The sequence below is a fragment of the Hemitrygon akajei genome, chromosome 1 (genome assembly GCF_048418815.1).
Source record: "Hemitrygon akajei chromosome 1, sHemAka1.3, whole genome shotgun sequence".
Classification (NCBI taxonomy): Eukaryota; Metazoa; Chordata; class Chondrichthyes; order Myliobatiformes; family Dasyatidae; genus Hemitrygon; species Hemitrygon akajei.
Genome location: NC_133124.1, coordinates 180,752,348 through 180,777,396, shown reverse-complemented (window position 1 = coordinate 180,777,396; position 25,049 = coordinate 180,752,348). Strand labels below are relative to the sequence as shown.

General features: G+C 54.5%; 2 protein-coding genes across 3 annotated transcripts in view; one reads left to right on the top strand and one right to left on the bottom strand.

Annotated features, from left to right (window-relative positions):
• LOC140733011 (contactin-5-like) overlaps window positions 1-25,049 on the bottom strand; it is a 546,274-nt gene that overhangs the window by 314,203 nt on the left and 207,022 nt on the right. The window lies entirely within an intron of this gene.
• LOC140733006 (neural cell adhesion molecule 1-like) lies at window positions 1,912-24,830 on the top strand. Its single transcript, XM_073055766.1, has 13 exons — window positions 1,912-2,225; window positions 9,054-9,128; window positions 9,432-9,641; window positions 12,920-13,054; window positions 13,974-14,111; window positions 14,330-14,514; window positions 14,776-14,872; window positions 16,020-16,184; window positions 16,435-16,554; window positions 19,887-20,011; window positions 21,109-21,292; window positions 21,885-22,083; window positions 23,219-24,830. Exons 1-13 carry the CDS (start codon window positions 2,141-2,143, stop codon window positions 23,274-23,276), a joined length of 1,776 nt encoding a protein of 591 aa, XP_072911867.1. The 5' UTR covers window positions 1,912-2,140; the 3' UTR covers window positions 23,277-24,830.

The window sequence follows — 25,049 nt, the reverse complement described above, 5'->3', positions numbered from 1 at the left end:
GGACGGAGAGACGTGTGTGTGGGTGTTTGTGTTTGTGCGAGAGAGAAAGTGACCTGTCTCGCAGTGAGAAAGTTTGTGTGTGTATGAGAGTGATCCATCCCCAGTGAGAGTCTGTGTGTGTGTGTGTGAGAGAGAGAGAGACCCGACCCCAATTAGAATGTGTGTGTGTGGTATGTGTAAGAGAGAAACCCGTACCCTAGTGAGGAAGTGTGTGTGTGTAAGAGAGATACCTACCCCCAGTGAGAAAGCGTGTGTATATGTGTAAGAGAGAGATTGGTCTCCCAGTGAACATGTGTGTGTATGAGAGAGATAGGGAGAGACCTGTACCCCAGTGAGAGTCTGTGTGTGTGTGTGAGAGACCTGTGTCCCCCCAGTGAGAGTGTCTGTGTGTGTGTGAGAGAGAGAGAACCATATCCCAGTGAGAGAGTGTGTGTGTGTGGGGTGGAGGGAATGGGGGATGTGCGGATCTCTTGTTGTTTCCTCTCCTGTTGTCTATGTTTACTCTGCCAGCTACCCTTGTCATGCTACTGTCTGTGACCCCATCCATCACAGTCTGTGACCCCATCCATCACTGTCTGTGACCCCATCCATCACAGTCTGTGACCCCACCCATCACAGTCTGTGACCCCACCTTTATTACCCCAGCCATCACTGTGAGAGAGCCAACTTCTGTGACGTGTCCATCATCTTGCATGTTCCCACCTGTCTCACCCTGTCCGTCAGCATGTGTTCCCTCCCACCAGTATGACTTTGTCCATCACTGTCTGCGTTCCCACCTCTGTGACCCTGTCCATCACTGTGACCCTTGACTCCATCTGTGCATCTCTAGTCTGTGCACTCTATCCATGTACCTCTCTGTCTGGGTGGATCGAGGACAGTCCGTCTCTGTCTGGGTGGCTCGAGTTCACTCCATCTCTGTCTGGGTGGCTCAGGGTCAGTCCGTCTCTGTCTGGGTGGCTCGAGTTCACTCCATCTCTGTCTGGGTGGCTCAGGGTCAGTCCGTCTCTGTCTGGGTGGCTCGAATTCACTCCATCTCTGTCTGGGTGGCTCAGGGTCAGTCTGTCTCTGTCTGGGTGGCTCGAGGTCAGTCCGTCTCTGTCTGGGTGGCTCAGGGTCAGTCTGTCTCTGTCTGGGTGGCTCGAGGTCAGTCCGTCTCTGTCTGGGTGGCTCAGGGTCAGTCCGTCTCTGTCTGGGTGGCTCAAGGTCAGTCCGTCTCTGTCTGGGTGGCTCGAGGTCAGTCCATCTCTGTCTGGGTGGCTCGAGTTCACTCCATCTCTGTCTGGGTAGCTCGAGGTCAGTCCGTCTCTGTCTGGGTGGCTCGAGGTCAGTCCATCTCTGTCTGGGTGGCTCAGGGTCAGTCCATCTCTGTCTGGGTGGCTCAGGGTCAGTCAGACTCTGTCTGGGTGGCTCAAGGCCAGTCCGTCTCTGTCTGCATGCCTCTCTGTCTCTCTCATCCTGTGTATTTCTATGTGTCTGCCAACCTGTGTTTCTATCCCTTCCAGCCTGATTATCTGTTTCTCTGCAGTCCCTGTCTGTCCCTCAGTCTGTGCCCACCACCTCAGTCTATGTCTTTGTGTCTCCCAACCTCTGTGTCTCAGTCTGTGTGTCTCTCCCATTCCATGAGTCTGTGTGTACCTGCTTCTGCATCCTCCCAGATGTGTGGACAGTCTGGTTGTCCTCCGGTGCATTACAGCCAGCCGCCTGTGTCAGTAAACACGGGGCCCTTGGCGACCGGGGTGGAGGTCGTGCTGGCGCCTCGTTAGATTGTAGGGGAGGGGTGGGGGGCGGGCGAGCTGAGTGGCCCTAATGGGGGAGCTGAACGTGCTGGAGATGGGAGATAAGGCTGTCTAGGAGGGGTCGAGGAAGGAAGCACGGCTGCTCGTGGCCAAACTGCAGGCAATAAATAGGCACATGCTGATGTATGGGCTTCACACAGAGTCCGGAGTCACCCCAGCTCCTGATCAGCTGTCTCCACGGCTCAGAGAACAGAGAAATAGAGAGGGGAGAGAGAGGCAGAGGACAGACAGAGTAAAGAGAAATAGTAAGAAAGCAGTGTGGTGACAGGATAGAGAGATTACAGAAAGAGAGCTAAACGAGAGAACTTCGATAGAACAGAGAGAAATAGAAATAGAGCAGAGAAATGGAGAGAGGGAGAGAGAGAAAAACCGTGTTTCTCCGGCTGACTGTCTGCATCATCCTCCAGTGTCTGGTCAACTGTGTTACAGGTAAACGGCCTAAAACGCCACGTTGTTTGTGGATTTGGGGTGCCGGGATGCTCGTGTGGAGGGACAGGGTGTGGGATGGTGAGGGTCTGGAGGCTGCTGTCTGAATGCACTCTGTACGCTCTCTGTCGGGAGAGTCTAAGACCGCGGGGCAGAGCCTCAGAATAAAGGAACGTGCCTTTAGAACGGGGATGAGGAGGAATGTCTTTGGCCAGGGGTGGTGAATCTGTGGAATTAATTGCCACAGACGGCTGTGTAGGTTTAGTCATTTAAAGCGAAGGCTCATAGTTTCTTGACTAATCAGGACGTCAGGGAGTCGGGAGGAGAATGCGGTTGAGAAGGATAATAAATCAGTCATGATGGAATGGCGGACCAGACTCGATGGGCTGATTGGCCTAATTTGGTCTTATGGTCTCCCCGGCTGGATCTCCTTTCCCTCCCCCACCACTCCCACCTGATTTCCTACAGTGCCCAAATGAGAGAGACGCACGGGGTTAATTTGAGGGCTATTCAATCAGTGTGTAGGTGAGGGGATAGAATCTCAAATGCAGAGGAGGCAGAGGTTGAGGGGAATGAGGTTAAAAGTCAGAAAATGGAGGTCTGGAGGGAAAGAATGAGATTGAGCCTGTCCCATGAGTCAATGGAGACTGGACAGGTTGAACATCCTCTGCAAAGCAGTCGGACAGGAAGGTTTTGGCACAGTGAGATCCCACGAGTGGTGAGTTCCAGCAGTTTGGTGGGGGGGGGGGTGGAAGAAATGGAAGAGTGGAATGAGGGATGATTGATTCTTGGAAAATTGGTATTACTCACCCTCACCAAACCCGCCACCCCTGATGGGTGAGGTAACGGAATGGATGTGGGGTGCATCGATTATCTCCATTTTTCATGCCAACTTGTTCCTGCGTTTGGCCAATATCGCTCAACCTTTCCTCTTCACGTACCTGTCCAAATGCCCATCTCCCTAAACCCTTCCTCTCCGTGTATCTGTCCAAATGCATTTTTAATCATTGTTATTGTATCTGCCTTGACCGCTTTCTCTGGCAGCTCGTTCCACACACGGATCACACTCAGGGTGAAAACTATTGCCCTTTTAAATCTTTTCCCTCTCACTTTCAACCTATATCCTTTAATTTTAGATGGGTTTAAAATGAGAAGGAGAGATCTTATTTTAGACCTAGGATAAAGACTGTGACCGTCCATCTTATCAACACCCCTGACGGTTTTATAAACCTCTATCAGGTCACATCTCAGCCCCTTTGTTCCAGGGAAATCAGTCCCTGCCTGTCCAACCACTCCTGATAAGCCCTCTAGTTCTGCTAACATCCTCGTGAATCTTCTCTGAACCTCTCCAGTTAAATGACATCCTTCCTATAGCTGGGCGACCAGAACTACACGCAGTACTCCAAGTGCAGTCTCACCAATGTCCTGTACAGTTGTTACATGACATTTCAGCTCCTGTACACAGCGGCCTGGCTGATGAAGAGCAGCAGACCAAATAACTTCTTCACCATCCAGACTAACTGTGTCGCTGCAGGAGGGGTGGTGAGGAGGGAGAGATCTGTGGGAGGGGTTGAGGAGGAGAGCATTGTGGGAGGGGTTGAGGAGGGAGTGATGTGGGAGGGTTGAGGAGGGAATGCTGTGGGAGGGGTGAAGAGGGAGTGCTGTGGGTGGGGGAGAGGACGGAACACTGTGGGAGGGGGTGAGGAGGGAATGCTGTGGGAGGGGTGAAGAGGGAGTGCTGTGGGTGGGGGAGAGGACGGAACACTGTGGGAGGGGGTGAGGAGGGAATATTGTGGGATGGGTGAGTAGGGAGCACTGTGGGTGGCAGTGAGGAGGGAGCGTTGTGGGAGGGAGTGAGGATAGAGCACTGTGGGGGGGTGGTGAGGAGGGAGAGTCCTGTGGGAGGGGATGAGGTTGGAGCTCTGTGGGAGGGGTGGTGAGCAGGGAGCGCTGTGGGAAGGGGTGAGGAGGGAGCTCAGTGGGAGGGGTGAGGAGGGAATGTTGTGGGAGGAAGTGAGGGTAGAGTGCTGTGGTAGGGGTGGTGAGGGAGGAGCACTGAGCTGTGGGTGGGAGAGAATTTATTGTAACATTGTCCAGTCTTTTGTCAAGCATCAGCAGGGACAATCAGTCTGACTGCAATACTTGGCCCTCAATCATTTCCATGAAAGTGTTGCCATATTTAGCAGTTTCCGAATTGCAGCTTAAAATACACCGTCTCATCCATCACACTGGCTTTAGAAATCCCAGCAGGCCAGCAATTCCATCTGTATCGTTCCCCTAACAATGCCTTGATAATCTGACAAACTCCGGAATTGGAAATTTGTCCCAAGTGGCAATCGTTTGTCCTCAAGGCGGAGGTGGTTTCTATTCTCAGACCATTGTTCTCTGCTCTAGGGGGGTGGGGGCTGGGGAGGGATGAGTGGAGTCAGTGTGGATGGAATTATTATTAACATTACATTTCCCACTGGCTGCTAACATGATGCCTCACATGGTCCATCACTCGGATGTAGTCTGTGTAGCAGAGGTCTCTTGAAGATGCCCTCTCTCTCTCCCTCACTCATTCACTCTCACACTCTCTCTCTCACTCATTCACTCTCTCACACTCTCTCCCTCACACTCTCTCTCTCCCTCACTCATTCACTCTCTCTCACACTGCATTCTCATATACAGTCACTCTCTCTCTGCCTCTCTGTCAGATGCACGATGTCATACACATGCATTCTCTCTCTCACGCATTCTCCCACACTCCCTTTCTCTCAGAATCAGGTTTATCACTGTCATATGACGTGAAATTTGTTGTTTTGTGACAGTGCAAAGACATAAAATTACTCTGTTACAAAATAACTTATGGAAAATAAGGGAACGGAGAGCTAGTGTTCATGGAGCTTCCAGAAATCTGATGGCGGAGGGGAAGCGTCTGTTCCTCAGTCGTTGAGTGTGAGTCTTCAGGCTCTTGTACCTCCTCCGCGATGGAGGTATTGAGAAGAGAGTGTACCAGATGGTGAGGATCCTTGATGATAGATGGTACCGTCCCTCACTCTCTCACTCCTCCTCCTCACTCAACATATTCTCTGTTCCTCCCTCTCTTCCTCTCACACTCTCTCTCACTCTATTTGCTGCCCCTCAATACAGTCACACCCTCTCCTCTCAACTCACTCTCCTCCCCCACCTTCTTACCTCTCCTTCCGTCCCTCCCTCCCATCTCTTGTCACCCTTCATCCCTCCTGTCCTCTCTATCCTCTCACTCGTAATACTCATCCCCTCATTGGCCCCACATCCCAACCACTCACCCTCTTGATTTACCCTTCTCTTTTTCCCCTCCCTCTCCCTGCCACAGTACTTTCTAACACTCTCTCCTGCTCCTTCCCTTTCACACACTCACTCTCTCCCCTCCTTTCCTCCTCTCTCTATTCCCCTTTTCCATTCACATTCTTTCCTCTTCCTTCTTTCTCCCTCTCACATTCTCCTCTCCATCCCTCCATTTTCACTTTTCCACCTCCCTCTCTCACACAGTTTCTCTCTCTCCCTCCCACTCTGTCTCTCTCCCCTCTTCTTCTCCTTCTCTCCCTGAAGCACTACCTCCCACTGAAAAGCCTCAAAGGAGATTTTTTTTGAATGAGGGTGTGTCTCCCTTAAAGAACTTTCCTCTAGGGAGAACATTGCCCTCAGAAACCCCTTTTAAACTGACAATCTCTCTGCCAGTGATCAGCAAACGGGTTTTTGCCCGGGGACCCTTTCCAGGTTTGCCCTTTTGAAGGACGCTGATCCTGGGAGCTCTTGTTACAGAGGGTCTCCCCACTGGGGACTGACTCCACCATGTGGGTTGTCAGTTACAGTGAGTCCAGAGCACAGAGAGCAAGTGCCTATGTCAGAGAAACCCCCCCCCCCAACATTTAATTTAGAAAGGGCAGCCTCTCTCCCTCACAGTCCCATGTCAAGGGGGTATCTTGTTCGAAATGACCCACTTTGAAAGGAAGAAAGTCTGCAGGACCCCTTTGAATCCGGAAATCTCTCTCAGGGACATTTGTAATCAGGAAATTCTTCCCTCAGTCCCTGAGACCCCCTTTAAATAGAAAATCTCTTCCTGGGATCCCTCTTAAAGAGATCGACTGTTGCAAACAGGGATCACTTTCAAAAGGGATGTCTCTTTCTTTCCCCTCTCTCTTCCTCCCTCCCACACTTTCCCATTCCCTCCATCCCCTGGCTCTCCCTTTCCACATTCTCTCTTCTCAATCCTTCTCTCTCTCTCTCTCGTCTCCTCTGAATCCTGACCTGTATTCGAGACCACAGTGAGGGCTCCAGTAACGGAATGGTTCTTGTTGGCCAGTAGTGCTGCCTCTGGGGACCAACGATCAAGGGGTAGATCAGGCACTAAGATCCCTTGATTGTTTCCTGTACTGACTTCTGAGTCAGTCTGCGGGCTGTAGGTCTGGCTGGGATCCCAGTCACAGGCAAGTGTCTGTGAGCTGAAGGGAACGCACTTAGAAACTGGGAACGTCCAGAGTACGGTCCCTCCAGCAGTTTATGGGATGTACTCGGAGGCAAGAAGTGAGTGTGTCTCTGTGTATCTCTCCTGTGGGGACCCTGTTTAATGGAGGGAGTCTCTCTCCAGTGGGGACCATGTTTAATGGAGGGTTTCTCTCCTGTGGGGACCCTGTTTAATGGAGGGAGTCTCTCTCCTATGGAGACCCTGTTTAATGGAGGGAGTCTCTCTCCAGTGGGGACCATGTTTAATGGAGGGTTTCTCTCCTGTGGGGACCCTGTTTAATGGAGGGAGTCTCTCTCCTATGGAGACCCTGTTTAATGGAGGGAGTCTCTCTCCAGTGGGGACCATGTTTAATGGAGGGTTTCTCTCTCCCATGGGGACACTGTTTAATGGAGAGAGTCTCTCTCCTGTGGGGACCCTGTTTAATGGAGGGAGTCTCTCTCCTATGGAGACCCTGTTTAATGGAGTGAGTCTCTCTCCCATGGGGACACTGTTTAATGGAGAGAGTCTCTCTCCCGTGGGGACCCTGTTTAATGGATGGTGTCTCTCTCCCGTGGGGACCCTGTTTAATGGAGGGAGTCTCTCTCCCGTGGGGACCCTGTTTAATGGAGGGAGTCTCTCTTCTGTGGGGACCCTGTTTACTGGATGGTGTCTCTCTCCTGTGGGGACCCTGTTTAATGGAGGGAGTCTCTCTCCAGTGGGGACCATGTTTAATGGAGTCTCTCTCCAGTGGGGACCCTGTTTAATGGATGGTGTCTCTCTCCTGTGGGGACCCTGATTAATGGAGGGTTTCACTCCCGTGGAGACCCTGTTTAATGGAGGGAGTCTCTCTCCCGTGGGGACCCTGTTTAATGGAAGGAGTCTCTCTCCCGTGGGGACCCTGTTTAATGGATGGTGTCTCTCTCCCATGGGGACCCTGTTTAATGGATGGTGTCTCTCTCCCGTGGGGGCCCTCTTTAATGGATGGTGTCTCTCTCCCGTGGGGACCCTGTTTACTGGATGGTGTCTCTCTCCCGTGGGGACCCTGTTTAATGGAGGGAGTCTCTCTCCAGTGGGGACCCTGTTTAATGGATGGTGTCTCTCTCCCGTGGGGACCCTGTTTAATGGAGGGTGTCTCTCTCCCGTGGGGACCCTGTTTAATGGATGGTGTCTCTCTCCCGTGGGGACCCTCTTTAATGGATGGTGTCTCTCTCCCGTGGGGACCCTGTTAAATGGATGGTGTCTCTCTCCCGTGGGGACCCTCTTTAATGGATGGTGTCTCTCTCCCGTGGGGACCCTGTTTAATGGAGGGTGTCTCTCTCCCGTGGGGACCCTGTTTAATGGATGGTGTCTCTCTCCCGTGGGGACCCTCTTTAATGGATGGTGTCTCTCTCCCGTGGGGACCCTGTTAAATGGATGGTGTCTCTCTCCCGTGGGGACCCTCTTTAATGGATGGTGTCTCTCTCCCGTGGGGACCCTGTTTAATGGAGGGAGTCTCTCTCCCGTGGGGACCCTCTTTAATGGATGGTGTCTCTCTCCCGTGGGGACCCTGTTTAATGGATGGTGCCTCTCTCCCGTGGGGATCCTGTTTAATGGATGGTGTCTCTCTCCCGTGGGGACCCAGTTTAATGGATGGAGTCTCTCTCCCATGAGGACCCTGTTTAATGGAGGAAGTCTCTCTCCCGTGGGGACCCAATTTAATGGAGAACATAACATAAGAACATAAGAGATAGGAGCAGGAGTAGGCCAATCGGCCCCTCAAGCCTGCTCTGCCATTCAACAAGATCATGGCTGATCCAATCTTAACTCTAGTTTTCACCAAATCCCACAAGGCAACAGTGCCAACCAACAGGGCACCATGCCGCCCATTTTATTTTATTATTCATCCCGCCCAAACCCATGTGATCACCCGGGGAAAAAAAACCGTGAAGGGTTCACCGTGGTCTTGAATACAGGTCAGGATTCAGAGGAGATGAGGGAACCAGGGAGTCTCTCTCCCGTGGGGACCCAGTTTAATGGAGGGAGTCTCTCTCCCGTGGGGACCCTGTTTAATGGAGGGAGTCTCTCTCCCGTGGGGACCCTGTTTAATGGAGGGAGTCTCTCTCCCGTGGGGACCCTGTTTAATGGAGGGATGGTGTCCTTCCTGTGATACCCTGTTTAATGAGAGGTTGTTTTCTTCCACTAGGTCCCTGTTCGATGGCTGGACGTCTCTTTCTCAGAGAACGTTTGTAAATGTGGGTGTGGGTGTGTGTTTGTGGTGGGGGGTGTTGGTGGTGGAGTTTGTGGGAGGATGTTTCCCTTACCAGGGTGCTCAGTTCAATGAACCCCATCGGTTGAGTGACCAGTTTCTATTTCTGATCTCACAGGTTCAGAGAAGCTGACCATCACTCCACCAAATGGGAAAGTCGAACTGGGAGAGAGCAGGACTTTCATCTGCAAAGGTCAGTGGTCACACACACAAACAGACACTCATTCACTCACAATGCACATCTACTCACACTTACACACAAACTCACTTGCACACTTACACACTCATAAACATACACACACACAGACACTCATTCACTCACAATGCACATCTACTCACACTTAAACACAAACTCACTTGCTCATTTACACGCTCATAAACACACACACACACACACACACACACACACACACACAGTCACTCCTGGGACGTGAGGGACAGAGATGAGGTTGGCCTCACTCCTGCTCTGAAGCCCTGTCCTTCTCTCTCTCACCAGTGGAAAAGGGAGATGCTGACTCCATTCTCTGGTACGACATTGATGACGAAGAGGTGGAGGAAACTGACCACATCCGGATTGAAGGGAATGAATACCAATCCCAGCTGAAGATCATCAATGCCGACCCGGAGGTGAATGGGATATATCGGTGCATGGCCAGTCTGGATAATGGCGAAGATCTGCGGAAATCCATCACCATCAGCGTTATACGTAAGTGGGTCAGAGTCATTTCACCAAATCCACAGCTGAGCTCCCAGACCAGGTGTTACTGACAGGAGGGGCCGTCCTGACCAGCAAACAACCAATCACCCCTCCCAAAGTGCCCCTCCTCAACAACCCCTCCCACAGTGATCCCTCCTCAACCTCCCCTCCCACAGCGCTCCCTCCTCACCATCCCTCCCACAGTGATCCCTCCTCAACCACCCCTCCCACAGTGATCCCTCCTCACCACCCCTCCCACAGTGATCCCTCCTCAACCACCCCTCCCCACAGTGATCCCCTCCTCACCACCCCTCCCACAGTGATCCCTCATCAATCACCCCTCCCACAGTGATCCCTCTTCAACCACCCCTCCCACAGTGATCCCTCCTCACCTCCCCTCCCACAGTGATCCCTCCTCAACCACTCCTCCCCACAGTGATCCCTCCTCACCTCCCCTCCCCACAGTGATCCCTCCTCAATCACCCCTCCCACAGTGATCCCTCCTCAACCACCCCTCCCACAGTGATCCCTCCTCACCTCCCCTCCCACAGTGATCCCTCCTCAACCACTCCTCCCCACAGTGATCCCTCCTCACCTCCCCTCCCCACAGTGATCCCTCCTCAATCACCCCCTCCCACAGTGATCCCTCCTCAATCACCCCTCCCACAGTGATCCCTCCTCACCACCCCTCCCACAGTGATCCCTCCTCAATCACCCCTCCCACAGTGATCCCTCCTCACCACCCCTCCCACAGTGATCCCTCCTCAACTCCCCTCCCACAGTGATCCCTCCTCACCACCCCTCCCACAGTGATCCCACCTCACCGTCCCTCCCACAGCGATCCCTCCTCACCACCCCTCCCACAGTGATCCCTCATCAATCACCCCTCCCACAGTGATCCCTCCTCAACCACCCCTCCCACAGTGATCCCTCCTCACCTCCCCTCCCACAGTGATCCCTCCTCACCACCCCTCCCACAGTGATCCCTCCTCACCTCCCCTCCCACAGTGATCCCTCCTCACCACCCCTCCCACAGTGATCCCTCCTCAACCACCCCTCCCACAGTGATCCCTCCTCAACCACCCCTCCCCACAGATCCCTCCTCAATCACCCCTCCCACAGTGATCCCTCCTCAACCACCCCTCCCACCGTGATCCCTCCTCACAGCCCCTCCCACAGCATTCCCTCCTCAACCGCCCCTCCCATAGCATTCCCTCCTCAACCCCCCCCACAGTGATCCCTCCTCACTGCCCCTCCAACGGTGCTCCCTTCTCAACCACCCCTCCCATGGTGCTCCCTCCTCTGCCCCTCCCACAGTTCCCTCAAACACCCTCACTCCTCTGAGAGCTCCCTGCTCTCCCACACTCTTTCCATACAGATTACTGTGGGTGAATCTCTGCAGAGCTGTGACGATTTGAACTCAGTTTCTGATCGAGATTGAGATACAAGTGGGGGTGTTCAGGATAACCCCACCACCAGTGGGGGTGTTCAGGATAACCCCACCACCAGTGGGGGTGTTCAGGGGTAAACCCACCACCAGTGGGGGTGTATGAGGGGTAACCCCACCACCAGTGGGGGTGTTCAGGGGGTAAACCCACCACCAGTGGGGGTGTATGAGGGGGTAACCTCACCACCAGTGGGGGTGTTCAGGGGGTAAACCCACCACCAGTGGGGGTGTATGAGGGGTAACCCCACCACCAGTGGGGGTGTTCAGGGGGTAACCCCACCACCAGTGGGGGTGTATGAGGGATAACCCCACCACCAGTGGGGGTGTTTAGGGGGTAACCCCACCACCAGTGGGGGTGTTCAGGATATCCCCACCACCAGTGGGGGTGTTCGGGGGTAACCCCCACCACCAGTGGGGGTGTTCAGGGGTAAACCCACCACCAGTGGGGGTATATGAGGGGTAAACCCACCACCAGTGGGGGTATATGAGGGGTAACCCCACCACCAGTGGGGGTGTTCAGGGGGTAACCCCACCACCAGTGGGGGTGTTCAGGGGGTAACCCCACCACCAGTGGGAGTGTATGAGGGATAACCCCACCACCAGTGGGGGTGTTCAGGATAACCCCACCACCAGTGGGAGTGTTCAGGGGGTAACCCCACCACCAGTGGGGGTGTTCAGGGGGTAACCCCACCACCAGTGGGAGTGTTCAGGGTAACCCCACCACCAGTGGGAGTGTTCAGGGGGTAACCCCACCACCAGTGGGGGGTGTTCAGGGTAACCCCAACCACCAGTGGGAGTGTTCAGGGGGTAACCCCACCACCAGTGGGGGTGTTCAGGGGGTAACCCCACCACCAGTGGGGGTGTTCAGGGTAACCCCACCACCAGTGGGAGTGTTCAGGGGGTAACCCCACCACCAGTGGGGGTGTTCAGGGGGTAACCCCACCACCAGTGGGAGTGTTCAGGATAACCCCACCACCAGTGGGGGTGTTCAGGGGGTAAACCCACCACCAGTGGGGGTGTAAGGGATAACCCCACCACCAGTGGGGGTGTTCAGGATAACCCCACCACCAGTGGGGGTGTTCAGGGGGTAACCCCACCACCAGTGGGAGTGTTCAGGATAACACCACCACCAGTGGGGGTGTTCAGGGGGTAACCCCACCACCAGTGGGGGTGTTCAGGATAACCCCACCACCAGTGGGAGTATTCAGGGGGTAACCCCACCACCAGTGGGGGTGTTCAGGGGGTAACCCCACCACCAGTGGGAGTGTTCAGGATAACACCACCACCAGTGGGGGTGTTCAGGGGGTAAACCCACCACCAGTGGGGGTGTTCAGGGGGTAAACCCACCACCACTGGGGGTGTAAGGGATAACCCCACCACCAGTGGGGGTGTTCAGGATAACCCCACCACCAGTGGGAGTGTTCAGGGGGTAACCCCACCACCAGTGGGAGTGTTCAGGGGGTAACCCCACCACCACTGGGGGTGTTCAGGGTAACCCCACCACCAGTGGGAGTGTTCAGGGGGTAACCCCACCACCAGTGGGGGTATTCAGGGGGTAACCCCACCACCAGTGGGAGTGTTCAGGGTAACGCCACCACCAGTGGGGGTGTTTAGGGGGTAACCCCACCACCAGTGGGGGTGTATGAGGGGGTAACCCCCACCACCAGTGGGGGTGTTCAGGGGGTAACCCCACCACTAGTGGGGGTGTTCGAGGGGTAACCACACCATCAGTGGCGGTGTTCGAGGGGTAACCTCACCACCAGTGGGGGTGTTCGGGGGGTAACCCCACCACCAGCACAGGGTCCGCACAGTGAATATTTTTGTTTGTTTCTCTTGGCAGAGGACCCCAAGTTCGCAAATACACCCCCCGTCCAGGAGTTTGAAGAGGGATCAGATGCGGCTGTTCTTTGCCATGTTGTTGGCATTCCGGATCCCATTGTGTCCTGGGAATATCATCAGGAGATTGTCCAGTCAGGTATGTTCACTGATCACTGCTCCCGGTGTGGGTCTGACCCAGGGATACGGAGACTGGAACTGTGCACGGTGCTCCCGGTGTGGGTCTGACCCAGGGACACGGAGACTGGAACTGTGCACGGTGCTCCCGGTGTGGGTCTGACCCAGGGATACGGAGAGTGGAACCGTGCACGGTACTCCCGGTGTGGGTCTGACCCAGGGATACAGAGACTGGAACTGTACACGGTGCTCCCGGTGTGGGTCTGACCCAGGGACGCGGAGACTGGAACTGTGCACGGTGCTCCCGGTGTGGGTCTGACCCAGGGACACGGAGACTGGAACTGTGCACGGTGCTCCCGGTGTGGGTCTGACCCAGGGATACGGAGACTGGAACTGTGCACGGTGCTCCCGGTGTGGGTCTGACCCAGGGACACGGAGACTGGAACTGTGCACGGTGCTCCCGGTGTGGGTCTGACCCAGGGACACGGAGACTGGAACTGTGCACGGTGCTCCCGGTGTGGGTCTGACCCAGGGATACGGAGACTGGAACTGTGCACGGTGCTCCCGGTGTGGGTCTGACCCAGGGACACGGAGACTGGAACCGTGCACGGTGCTCCCGGTGTGGGTCTGACCCACGGACACGGAGACTGGAACTGTGCACGGTGCTCCCGGTGTGGGTCTGACCCAGGGATACAGAGACTGGAACTGTGCACGGTGCTCCCGGTGTGGGTCTGACCCAGGGATACAGACTGGAACTGTGCACGGTGCTCCCGGTGTAAGATTGGAACTGTCCATGGGGCTCCCAGTGTGAGATTGGAACTGTCCATGGGGCTCCCGGTGTAAGATTGGAACTGTCCATGGGGCTCCCAGTGTGAGATTGGAACTGTGCACAGAGCTCCCAGAAAACCAGAAGTTTTATCACCCACCTGCTTCTCATTTAGAGCGTTACAGTATCCTGTCCGATGGGACTCTGGTGATCAAACACATCCAGGCGTCAGATGCAGGAACGTACCAGTGCATTGGATCCATCAGAGAGAGATCAGTGAGGACACCTTGGCCAATCACAGTCAAAGTCAAGTGTACGTGACGGGGAGTGAGTAAAGCGGGAGGGGGTGGTGAGGAGGAAATGCTGTGGTAGTGGGTGAGGAGGGAGTACTGTGGGAGGTGGTGAGGAGGGAACGCTGTTGGAGGGGGTGAGGAGGGAGTAGTGTGGGAGGGGGGTGAGGAGGGAGTACTGTGGGAGGGGGTGAGGTTCAGCTCTGTTTGTGACTGACCAATGTGACTTTGCCCACTACAGACATCCCCACATTTGAATCTTCTGAACCGCAGGTCCTGTACAGCTGGTTAGGAAACCCCGTCAACATCTCCTGCACCGTCCGGGGTTATCCCGAGCCAAACATCACCTGGAGCTGGAACAGTTTGGATCTCGGGGACATTGGGGATATCTCCAAACACTCAACAGACATCAGGAGTGTCCTGCAGGTCAGTCCGGGTTATGGGGTCACAGAGAAGGGGAGGGGTGTAGGGGCCAGAGCAAGTTACAGAGACAAGGAGGGAGGTAGGGGCTGGAGGAGGTTACAGAGACAGGGTGGTGGGGAGGCGCTGAAGGGGGTTACAGAGACGGGGAGGGGTGTAGGGGCTGGAGCGGATCTCAGGGCTGGGAATGGGAGTATCGGCCAGAGGGTTGTACACCCCTCCCCTCCTCTGCCTCCCTCACTGACACTCCCTCGCTCTCTCTTTCAGGTGAGGGTGAGCTCCCCAGAGGAATTCTCAGAGTACCGGTGCACGGCAACCAACGCTCAGGGCTCGGCTTCTCACACCGTGCAGCTGAGGGAGGGAGGTGAGGACAGCCGTGACTAACTCATGGGCCTCTCCCCACCCAGAGGCCCCTTCCCACTTCCTCTCCCATTCACACTTCCCCCTCCCTGTGAGTGTCCTTCCCCTCCTTCCCCACCCCCTCCCATCCACACCGTCTCAACTCTCCTCCCTCCCAACCACCGGTCTCCTTCCCCACCCCCTCCCATCCACACCGTCTCAACTCTCCTCCCTCCCAACCACCGGTCTCCCTCCCATCCACACCGTCTCAACTCTCCTCCCTCCCAACCACCGGTCTCCCTCCCCACCCCCTCCCATCCACACCGTCTCAACTCTCCTACCTCCCAACCACCGGTCTCCCTCCCCACCCCCTCCCATCCACACCGTCTCAACTCTCCTCCCTCCCAACCACCGGTCTCCTTCCCCACCCCCCTCCATCCACACCGTCTCAACTCTCCTCCCTCCCAACCACCGGTCTCCTTCCCCCACCCCCTCCCATCCATACCGTCTCAACTCTCCTCCCTCCCAACCACCGGTCTCCCTCCCCCACCCCCTCCCATCCACACCGTCTCAACTCTCCTCCCTCCCAACCACCGGTCTCCCTCCCCACCCCCTCCCATCCACACCGTCTCAACTCTCCTCCCTCCCAACCACCGGAGTCTCCTTCCCCACCCCCTCCCATCCACACCGTCTCAACTCTCCTCCCTCCCAACCACCGGTCTCCCTCCCCACCCCCTCCCATCCACACCATCTCAACTCTCCTCCCTCCCAACCACCGGTCTCCTTCCCCACCCCCTCCCATCCACACCATCTCAACTCCTCCCTCCCTAAGGCTCCCTCTCCCCCTCCACCCTGTGGGTCTCCTCCCCCCACCCCTCAGGATCACAGGAAGAGCGGGGAAACTCCACACAGAGAACAGGGTTGTGATGGAACCCGGGATCTCCAGAAGAGTCTCTCCAGATCCCTCCGACCCCCTCCCCTCCTACTCCATGAAGGGGAGGCTCCTTCTCAGCTGCCCCTCCTTTCCTCCCACCTGCCCCATATCTCCGTCAGTGAAGGCACCTCTTGCCTGCACCCCACCTCTGCTGCAGGAGGCTCCCAGCCCTCTCTCCTTCCCACCCCATTCCGCTCTGCTCCCACTGAACCCTCTGCCTCCCGTTTCCCCTCTGCAGGGTTTCCGGGCATCCCGCGGCAGCTGAGGGCGGAGCCGCACTCCACCACTGTCCGGGTGGCCTTCGACCCGCCCGGGGAGGACAGCGGCATCCCCGTCCTGGGATACTGGCTGGAGTGGAGGCAGAACTCCAGCTGGGAATGGAACCGGACGCGAATCGACAATGGTAGGCCAGGGGAATCGGAGGGCGGGAGAGTGGAGGGGAAGGGGGAAATGTCGGGTTAGGAGGGGCCTGATGAAGGGTCTCCGCCTGAAACATCGACAGTTTATTCATTTCCATTGGTGCCTGTGGATTTCTGTGTGCAGGGGTCGGTTATATCTACTGTGCCACACTTTCTATAATCCATGGAAGACAAGCTGTGACAAAATGAAACCCATCCTGCCTCTCTCCCTCTCCCCCTCTCCCTCTGCCCCAGAATACTACCTCGTCACTGGATTGCAGCCCTACACTCCGTACCAGTTCCGTGTGTCCGCCATCAACGGCAGAGGCGACGGCAATTATTCCGACATCGTTTCCGCCAGAACGCTCTCGAGCCGTGAGTGGATTCCAGCAGAAATGTCCGCGGGCAGAGGGGTGGGGGGGGCAATGAGTCGGGGGGGACTCCGCACAGATTCAGACCCACAGGGTAATTCAGGCTGGGGGGTGGCTGGAAATGAGGGAAGGGAGATACAGACAGAGTCAAAGATTGGGAGTGAGGGCGAGGGAGAGTTGTGGGAGAGTGTGAGGGGGAGAGAGAGAGTGGGATTGAGAGTAAGAGAGTGGGGTGAGATCGATAAGGGGAGAGCAAGAATTTGGAGAGAGAAGGGGGTAGGAAAAGTGAGGGGAGAGGGGATGGGAGAGTCAGGGAGAGAGCGAAGGGATAGAGAGACAAGAGGGAGAGAGTGGGGATTGCGAGTGCAAGGGAAGAGAGGGGATAATGAGAGCGGGGGTGGAGAGTGAAGGGGGAGAGAGAATTGGGGAAGAGTGTGGGGGGAGAGCAATGGGTAAGGAGAGGTGGGGAGAGAAGGGGTTAGAGAGAATTAGGGAAGAGTGGGGGAGAGAAGGGGTAAAAAGAATTTTGTAAGGGTGTGGGAGAGAGAAGAGGGTAGAGAGAGTGGGGTAGAGAGAATGTTAGAGATGGTAGAGAGAGATAGTAGGGGCAGAGAGATAGTGTGGGAGAGGATGTGTGTTGGGTAGAGAGAGAGGGTGGAGAGTGAGTAGGAATTGAGAGAAAGTGGAGGGGAGAGAGAGAAAGAGTGAGCTGGAGGTGGGGGTTGGGAGTTGATTTGATCCAAGATACGTTTCAAGGGGTGGGGGGCAGAGGGAGATTGAATACAAGCTGCCCAAAGTGGGGAGAGGTTGCAAGAAGCAGGGTGAACAGGGGCTGCTGGGAGAGCTGAATCAGTGGTCCAGTAGTGGCTGGATGGACAGAGTGGTCTCCCACAGGTCTCGTGGGGCTGATCTTTGCTTTTTCATTCTTTTTAAAGTTGTTAGTGTTTTGTACATTTATTTATTTGTATATTTTATTACAACTGGCCATGCATTGCCCAGTAACTCTTTCACTGCTGCTCTCTCCTCCATGTAACCATCACCATGTTCATCCACCCATCTCATCATCATGTGATCGCTCTCATTATGTCCGGTGATGTCATCTGCGGCCCATCCAATAGGAGGTAATGTTCCATTCCACTTTCCTCATTTCCCATCTTCTCGCCTGCTGTGATTGGGTGAATTTTGGGGAAGTGGGGAGGGGCAGTCGAGGGAGAGACCGGTGAAAAAAAATTAAATGGACACTCCCCCTTTTGCTCTTGTGCACAGCAAGATCCCACCAGGGGAAAGAGGAAGGGGAAAACCTCTGCTAGACTGGGAAGTTTCAAGACAGGAGGTCCTGAAATGGGGAGGGGGTGTTGCACTCACCATTCAGGATTGGGGGGTGTACCCTCATCATCTAGAGTCTCTGGAACTCCCCCCACTTGGGGAGCTCTCATCACTGAGTGGATCCGAGAAGGACATGGCTAGGTTTGTGGCTGTTGGGGCAACGATCGAGCATGAAACAAGGGACAAATGGATTTGCCCTGCTGTACTAATTGACAGAGTCTCTGGGGGTTCAGAGTGAGGTGGGGGGGGTTGGAAGAAAAGGGTTAAGTCGATGCCAGTTCCTCTAGATGGTCACCCAAACTCCAGTGAATAAAGTCCCAAACTGCCCTACCTCTCTCCATAACTTAGTCCGTGGAGTCCTGGCAACATCTTTGTAAATCTCCTCTGCATCTTCCTATAGTGGGAAGAGACCAAACTGAACCCCCACGAGAAAGCCATTCTTCACTCTCTTCACACTAAACACCATCTTCCTACGGTTCCACCCAGATGCTCCATCCACAGAGAAAAGTACAGCACAACAGGCCCCCAGCCCACAATGTTGTACCAACCTTTTACCCTACTCTAAGATCAATCTCACCCTGCCTCCCATTTCTCTTTCTGCCATGTGTCTGTCTAAGTGTCTCTTAAATATCCCTAATGTGTCAGCCTGTGCCACCTCCCCGGTAGTGTGTTCCACACACCCACCACTCTCTGTGTAAAACAAACCTTTAACATCTCACCTGTACTTCCCTCCAATCAGCTTAAAATACTGTCCTTCATATTAGCTATTTCCTCTGAAGAAAAAGTCTCTGACTGTCCAATTGCTCTACACCTCCTATGATCACGTACGCCTCTATCAAGTCACCTCTCATCACCCAGTGAGAAAAGGCCTTGCTCCCTCAGCCTATCCTCATACCACATGCTCTCTAATCCAGGCAGTATCCTCGTAAATCTCCTCCGCACCCTCCCTAAAGTTCCCAAACCCTTCCTATAATGAGGTGACCAGAACTGAACACAATACTCCGGGTGGGTCGATCTGCAGTTTTGTGAAGCTGCAACATCACCTGGCAGTAGATGTTGTCAATGTTACAACACAAACAACCATTTTCATGCCAAGAATGCAATCGCAATGCAGGGAGTGAGAGCAAACTCCCACCGGACACTGCCCGGACTGGAGGACTCTAGTTATGGGGAGAGATCGGGTATGCTTCCCCTGGAGTGAAGGAGGCTGAGAGGCTTACGGAGAAGAGGAATAGATCCATCCCTCCATCCCTCCCTCCGTGAGGATAGAGAGACAGTCTTGTCCCCTCTGGTAGGGAACCAAAGATCAAGGTAGATCTATTCTCAGATGTCACCATATACTACCTTGAGATTTATTTTCTTACAAGGATTTGCAGGAAAACAGTAAATACTACAGAATTTTATGAACACTACGTACACAGATACAAACTGGCAACCAGAGTGCAATAGAAGACAAACTGTGGAAATATAAAATAATACTGTTGTAGCGTGGTGCTGGGAAGGCTTCAGATGGGGATGGGACAGAGGATGCTGGCCCTTTCTCCAAAATGGAGATGAGGTAGACTGGCATGACGGGGTTTCCACGGGATGTTCCCCAGGGAAGGAGGGGCTCTCGTCCGGAAGAAAGACCTGGAGCAGCTGGGGAGGGGGTCTGCTTGCAGGCCAGGGGAGGATGAGTCGAGGCATTTGGAAGAAAGAGAAGTTTGGGACGGAATAAATTGAATGTGGTGAGGGAGGAGGCTGAGGGTCTCGACAATCAGGACCCCCTGACACAAGTGAACCTCTACAAGCTGAACATGTGCCCTCTCATTAATGATTACCAAAAGAGGCTTTGTGAGGACACTGGGTAGGAGTTTCTGAAAGGGGAGAGGGATTCGGGGGAGGGGGGTTGAGAATATAATGGCTGACGGGAGAGCTGCATTGGAGAGCCAGTAGCAGGCAGATGGGAAGAAAGGCCTGATCCTTTGTTCCATGGGACAGGACCAATGAAAACGTTTGTTATTCTCACAGGGGAACCAGACAGGCCCAGAGTCTCCACCAGGAACGAAAGCACAGGCAACGATATCCGGATATTCTTCAAGGACGTGGAGAATGGAGGCAGCCCAGTTCTACGGCACCTCATCAGATACAAGGAAGTACGTGGCTACTATCACTCACGAACATCAGCCCCTGGGATTGTGTGGAGGGAACATCACTCTGTGTCTGACCCCGGGAGTGTGTGATGGGACGGTGTGGAGGAGGTTTCACTCTATGTCTGACCCCGGGAGTGTGTGATGGGACGGTGTGGAGGGAGATTCACTCTGTGTCTGACCCCGGGAGTGTGTGATGGGACGGTGTGGAGGGAGCTTCATTCTGTGTCTGACCCCGGGAGTGTGTGATGGGACGGTGTGGAGGGAGCTTCACTCTGTGTCTGACCCCGGGAGTGTGTGATGGGACGGTGTGGAGGGAGCTTCACTCTGTGTCTGACCCCGGGAGTGTGTGATGGGATGGTGCTGAGGGAGCTTCACTCTGTGTCTGACCCCGGGAGTGTGTGATGGGATGGTGCGGAGGGAGCTTCACTCTGTGTCTGACCCCGGGAGTGTGTGATGGGACAGTGTGGAGGAAGCTTCGCTCTGTTTCAGACCCCGGGAGTGTGTGATGGGACGGTGTGGAGGGAGTTTCACTCTGTTTCAGACCCCGGGAGTGTGTGATGGGACGGTGTGGAGGGAGATTCACTCTGTGTCTGACCCCGGGAGTGTGTGATGGGACGGTGTGGAGGGAGCTTCATTCTGTGTCTGACCCCGGGAGTGTGTGATGGGACGGTGTGGAGGGAGCTTCACTCTGTGTCTGACCCCGGGAGTGTGTGATGGGACGGTGTGGAGGGAGCTTCACTCTGTGTCTGACCCCGGGAGTGTGTGATGGGATGGTGCTGAGGGAGCTTCACTCTGTGTCTGACCCCGGGAGTGTGTGATGGGATGGTGCGGAGGGAGCTTCACTCTGTGTCTGACCCCGGGAGTGTGTGATGGGACAGTGTGGAGGAAGCTTCGCTCTGTTTCAGACCCCGGGAGTGTGTGATGGGACGGTGTGGAGGGAGTTTCACTCTGTTTCAGACCCCGGGAGTGTGTGATGGGACGGTGTGGAGAGAGTTTCACTCTGTGTCTGACCCTGGGAGTGTGTGATGGGACGGTGTGGGGGGAGTGTAAAGTTTTGAGAAGGTTTGGAGATGTATCTCTGCCTCTGACCCTGTTCCCAGGTTGAAGCTGATGAATGGTGCAATGTAACAGTGAATGATTCCAGTTCCGACTCCTACCTCCTGAAAAATCTGAACTGGGGCTCAGTCTATGAGTTAGAGATCGAGGCAGAAAACAGAAATGGTCGTTCGGTGACCACCTACCTGAATGTCTCCATTCCTCCGAGACCGCCCGCTGCTGCTGTCGGTGAGTTGCAGATCGTCACTTCCTCTGACCACTACCGATCCTCTGTCCACTCTCGACCTTCTGACCCTGTGTCCCATGACTCCTGCACCCCTCCATTCCAAACTGGGATACCAATCATGAGGGTACCTTCTGCTTTCTGGGTGACTCCTGTCCTTCTCATCTCTCTTGGTCCATCACCCCTGACCCCTGCACTGGTCCTCATCCCTTGACCTTTGCACTGCCCCTTGTCCCTTAACCTCCCCTTGACCCTCATTTTCGCTTTTACCCCTCATCCTTGACACTTATCTTCACCCCTTGACTGTTGACCCTCACCCTTCCCTCCACTCTTGATCCAGAACTCGTCTTTGACCTCCTCCCATTGCCCCTCAATCATCTGCCTCACCTTGACCCTGACCTTGTTCCTCAACCCTTCACCTGAACAACATCCTCTCCCATTCACCCTTGCTGTCTGCTTGATCCCTCCCCTCGTCCCTTGACCCTACCTTTGTCCTGACCCTCGTCATTTCTCCCTCAACCCTTGAGTGGACTCGTGTCTGACCTTCTCCCTTGATCCTTTTCCTGCCCGCTCCCCCGCTCTCCCTCCCTGCGACAGGACAAAAACCGAGGGTTGGCACGGCTGGTGTGGTTGGCATCATTCTGGTGATCTTTGTGGTGCTGCTGCTGCTGGTGGACATCGTGTGCTACCGTACCCGCCGCTGTGGCATCCTCATGTGCCTGTCCGCCAGCCTGCTGGAGCGAAGCGACATCGAACGCAAGGGCCTGGACCGCGAGGCCGATGAGTCCAGTGACAGGTGAGTGGACGCGGTTGGGGGGGTCGCTGGTTCATGGTGGGGCAGAGGCAGACCGGAGAGCTGTGTTGCCGAGAGGGTGGGGCAAGGGAGTGAGAAACTGAGACACAACTTGTCCACATCTGCCTTCCTTTCCCCTGGTCTCCCTCTCTATCCTCTTCTTTCCCTCTCATTATTTTCTACCCCTCTATACCACAACCACTGACTCTGTTCCCTCCCTCCCTCTGTCTATCCATCTCTCCCACGTCCTCTTTCCCTCTTTCCCTTGCTATTTTTCTTTCACTCGCTCTTCCCACCATTTCTTCACCCTATATCCCTCTTGCCTCCCTCACCCTTTCTCTCTCTGTCCGTTCCCTCACTCTTTCATACCCCACTTCCTGTCGCACTCTCTCCCTCTATATCACTCTCTTTAAATCGTTGCCCTTGTTGTCACTGTCACTCTTTCTATCTCTTGTCCTCTCTGACCCATTCTCCCTCGACTTCCCTCTTTCCCTCCTCCTTTCCCCCCACGCTCTTGGTTTCTCTTCCTCCTCCACCTCTGCCTGTTAATCTCTTCTTGTTGACGATGCTGCTCCCTCCCCCCCACCCCCCCGGGAATCAGGTTTATTGGCACTGACACGGGTTTCCCAGGCAGCAGTACAGCGCCAGATATAAATAAACTACAGAAAGTGAATGAAATGGTGCAAACGTGGAAGGGCAGGTTCATGGGCTCAGAAAGCTGACGGGGAAGATGCGGTTTCTAAAACATCGTGTGTGGTTATTCCCCTCCTTTCTTTGCCCCCCTCTCTCCCCATTTCTCTACCACAATCTCTCCCTCTCTCTCTTCCCCTTCTCTCTCCCTCCTCCTTCCCAACAATCTCTCCTTCACAACAATCTTACCCTTCCCACCCTTTCTCACTCCTCCTCCCTTTTCCCCTTCCACTTTCCCCCTTTCTTCCCTTCCCTCTCCCTTTCTTCCACTTGCATCTTTCCCTCTCCCACTCCACCTCTATCGTTTCCCCACCTTCTCTCCCCTTTCATCCTTCCCTCTCTCCCTTGGTCTTCCCCCTCCCTCTCTCCCTCTCTCCCTTTCCATCTCTCTCGTTCCTCTGGCCAGTGCCACCTCCTCACAGCCACTCTATTTCTCTCTACCCGTCAGGACGACCTCCTTCACCGACCGGTGCCCACCACTGCCGACGGTCTCGAAGCACTGCTAACAGGCACCTCTTCGTCCCCCCAAAGCCCACCAGCTAACTGGAGACGCACAGGAAGACCCCACAGACGACTGGACATCTAGACGTCTGGAGTAACCCATTCCCACATATCCTGCAGCCCTCATCTCCCTCCCCGCCTCCCGAGGATCTGAAGGCTCGCTCGCACTGAGGGATTGACTCCCTCCTCCTGTTACAATCAAGGCACACTGACCCTTTAGCAGAAATCAAAAACGGTCAGGGGATTCAATAACAAACCCGGCCCCACACCACACTCCGTGGGTTGTAGGAGCCAGAGTGGGGGAGTCACATATACAGTATGGGGAGTGGTGTAGGGAAGGGGGCTACAGAGACAGGAATGGGGACTGAAGGGTTCCAACAGAGATATGGAGGTTGGAAAAGTCACAGAGATGGTAGGGGTGTAGGGGCCAGAGAGCCACAGTGATGGGGTGCGGTGTAGGGGCAGAAAGGGGAGGGGTATAAGGGCTGAAGGAAGTCTCAGAGATGTGGAGGGGTGTAGGAGCCAGAGGAGTCACAGAATCACAGAGCATGGGGGGAATTCACCAAAATTTGACTGTCGCCCACGTGGCTCAATGCTGTCTTCCTGCGGGATCTCACTGTGCAAAAGTTGGTAACGTAACGTTCCATGGAAGTTTGATATTGGGAAGTCATGAGATGGAGGTTGGTGTGTGTGGGTGTCTCTTTCTCCCCCCCCCCCCCCCCCACCTCCTTCATTCCCCTAGCCTCTCACCATTCCGGAATCCACTCTGTAATCCTGATGATCTGTGTGAGCTGCGGGAAGGTTCTTTGTGAAGTATTTAGTGACAACATCTCTGGACTCTGACGAATGTGAACTGGAGTTTGTAGATCCGAGCAGCTTTATAAACCCATTGCCTATTTATTTTTTAACTTGTTATTCCTTTCCTTGTTTCTGATGGGTTACAGCACAGAAACAGGCCCTTCAGCTCTCTGAGTCTGTGCTACCCCACTGACATCAACCCTAATTTATTACCCTCCACAGTCATGTCAAAAACCAGCCTCTCCCCCTCATTCAGGGGCCAATTAATCCACTGATTAAATCCGCATGTTTTTTTCCCCGGAATGCTGGAGGAGATGAAAACTGAAGCAGGACGTCCAAGGGAGTCAGAGGGAAAATGTGTGTGTGTGTGTGTGTGTGTGTGTGTGTGTGTGTGTGTGTGTGTGTGTGTGTGTGTGTGAGAGAGAGAGTGTGTGTGAGTGTGTGTCTGTGTGTGTGCGCGTGAGTGTGTGTGTGCGTGCGCGTGAGTGTGTGTGCGTGTGTGTGTGTGTGGTGGAGGGTGGGATACAAACAAGGAGGGGGGGGGCAAAGACCTCAGACCAAGCAGTTTGACATCGACAGAGAGGGTGCTGTGTCGGTGATATGGGAGGTTTGAGAACAGCTAAACATTTGAACTGCCATACTGACATGAGAGATTGAAATTTCTCTACTTTGAAATTTAAGACATTCCTTGTTATATTCCTAGGCCTGGTTGTGCCTTGTATTTAATTGCTTTTTTTTTTAATAAATGATGTTTATATTCATCAATGTGTGTGACCTTTCTGTTTGGGGAAACTATATTGCCTGCAACATCGCAGCAGGTTGTGTCTGACCCCAGGAGTGTTTGATGAATCAGAGTGAGTGAGCTTCACTCTGTGTCTGACCCACTGTGCACTCTGTGTGTGTATGTGCTTGTGTGTGATGGGACGGTGAGGAGGGAGCTTCACTGACAGCACATACCGACTCTCTGTCCAACCTTTATC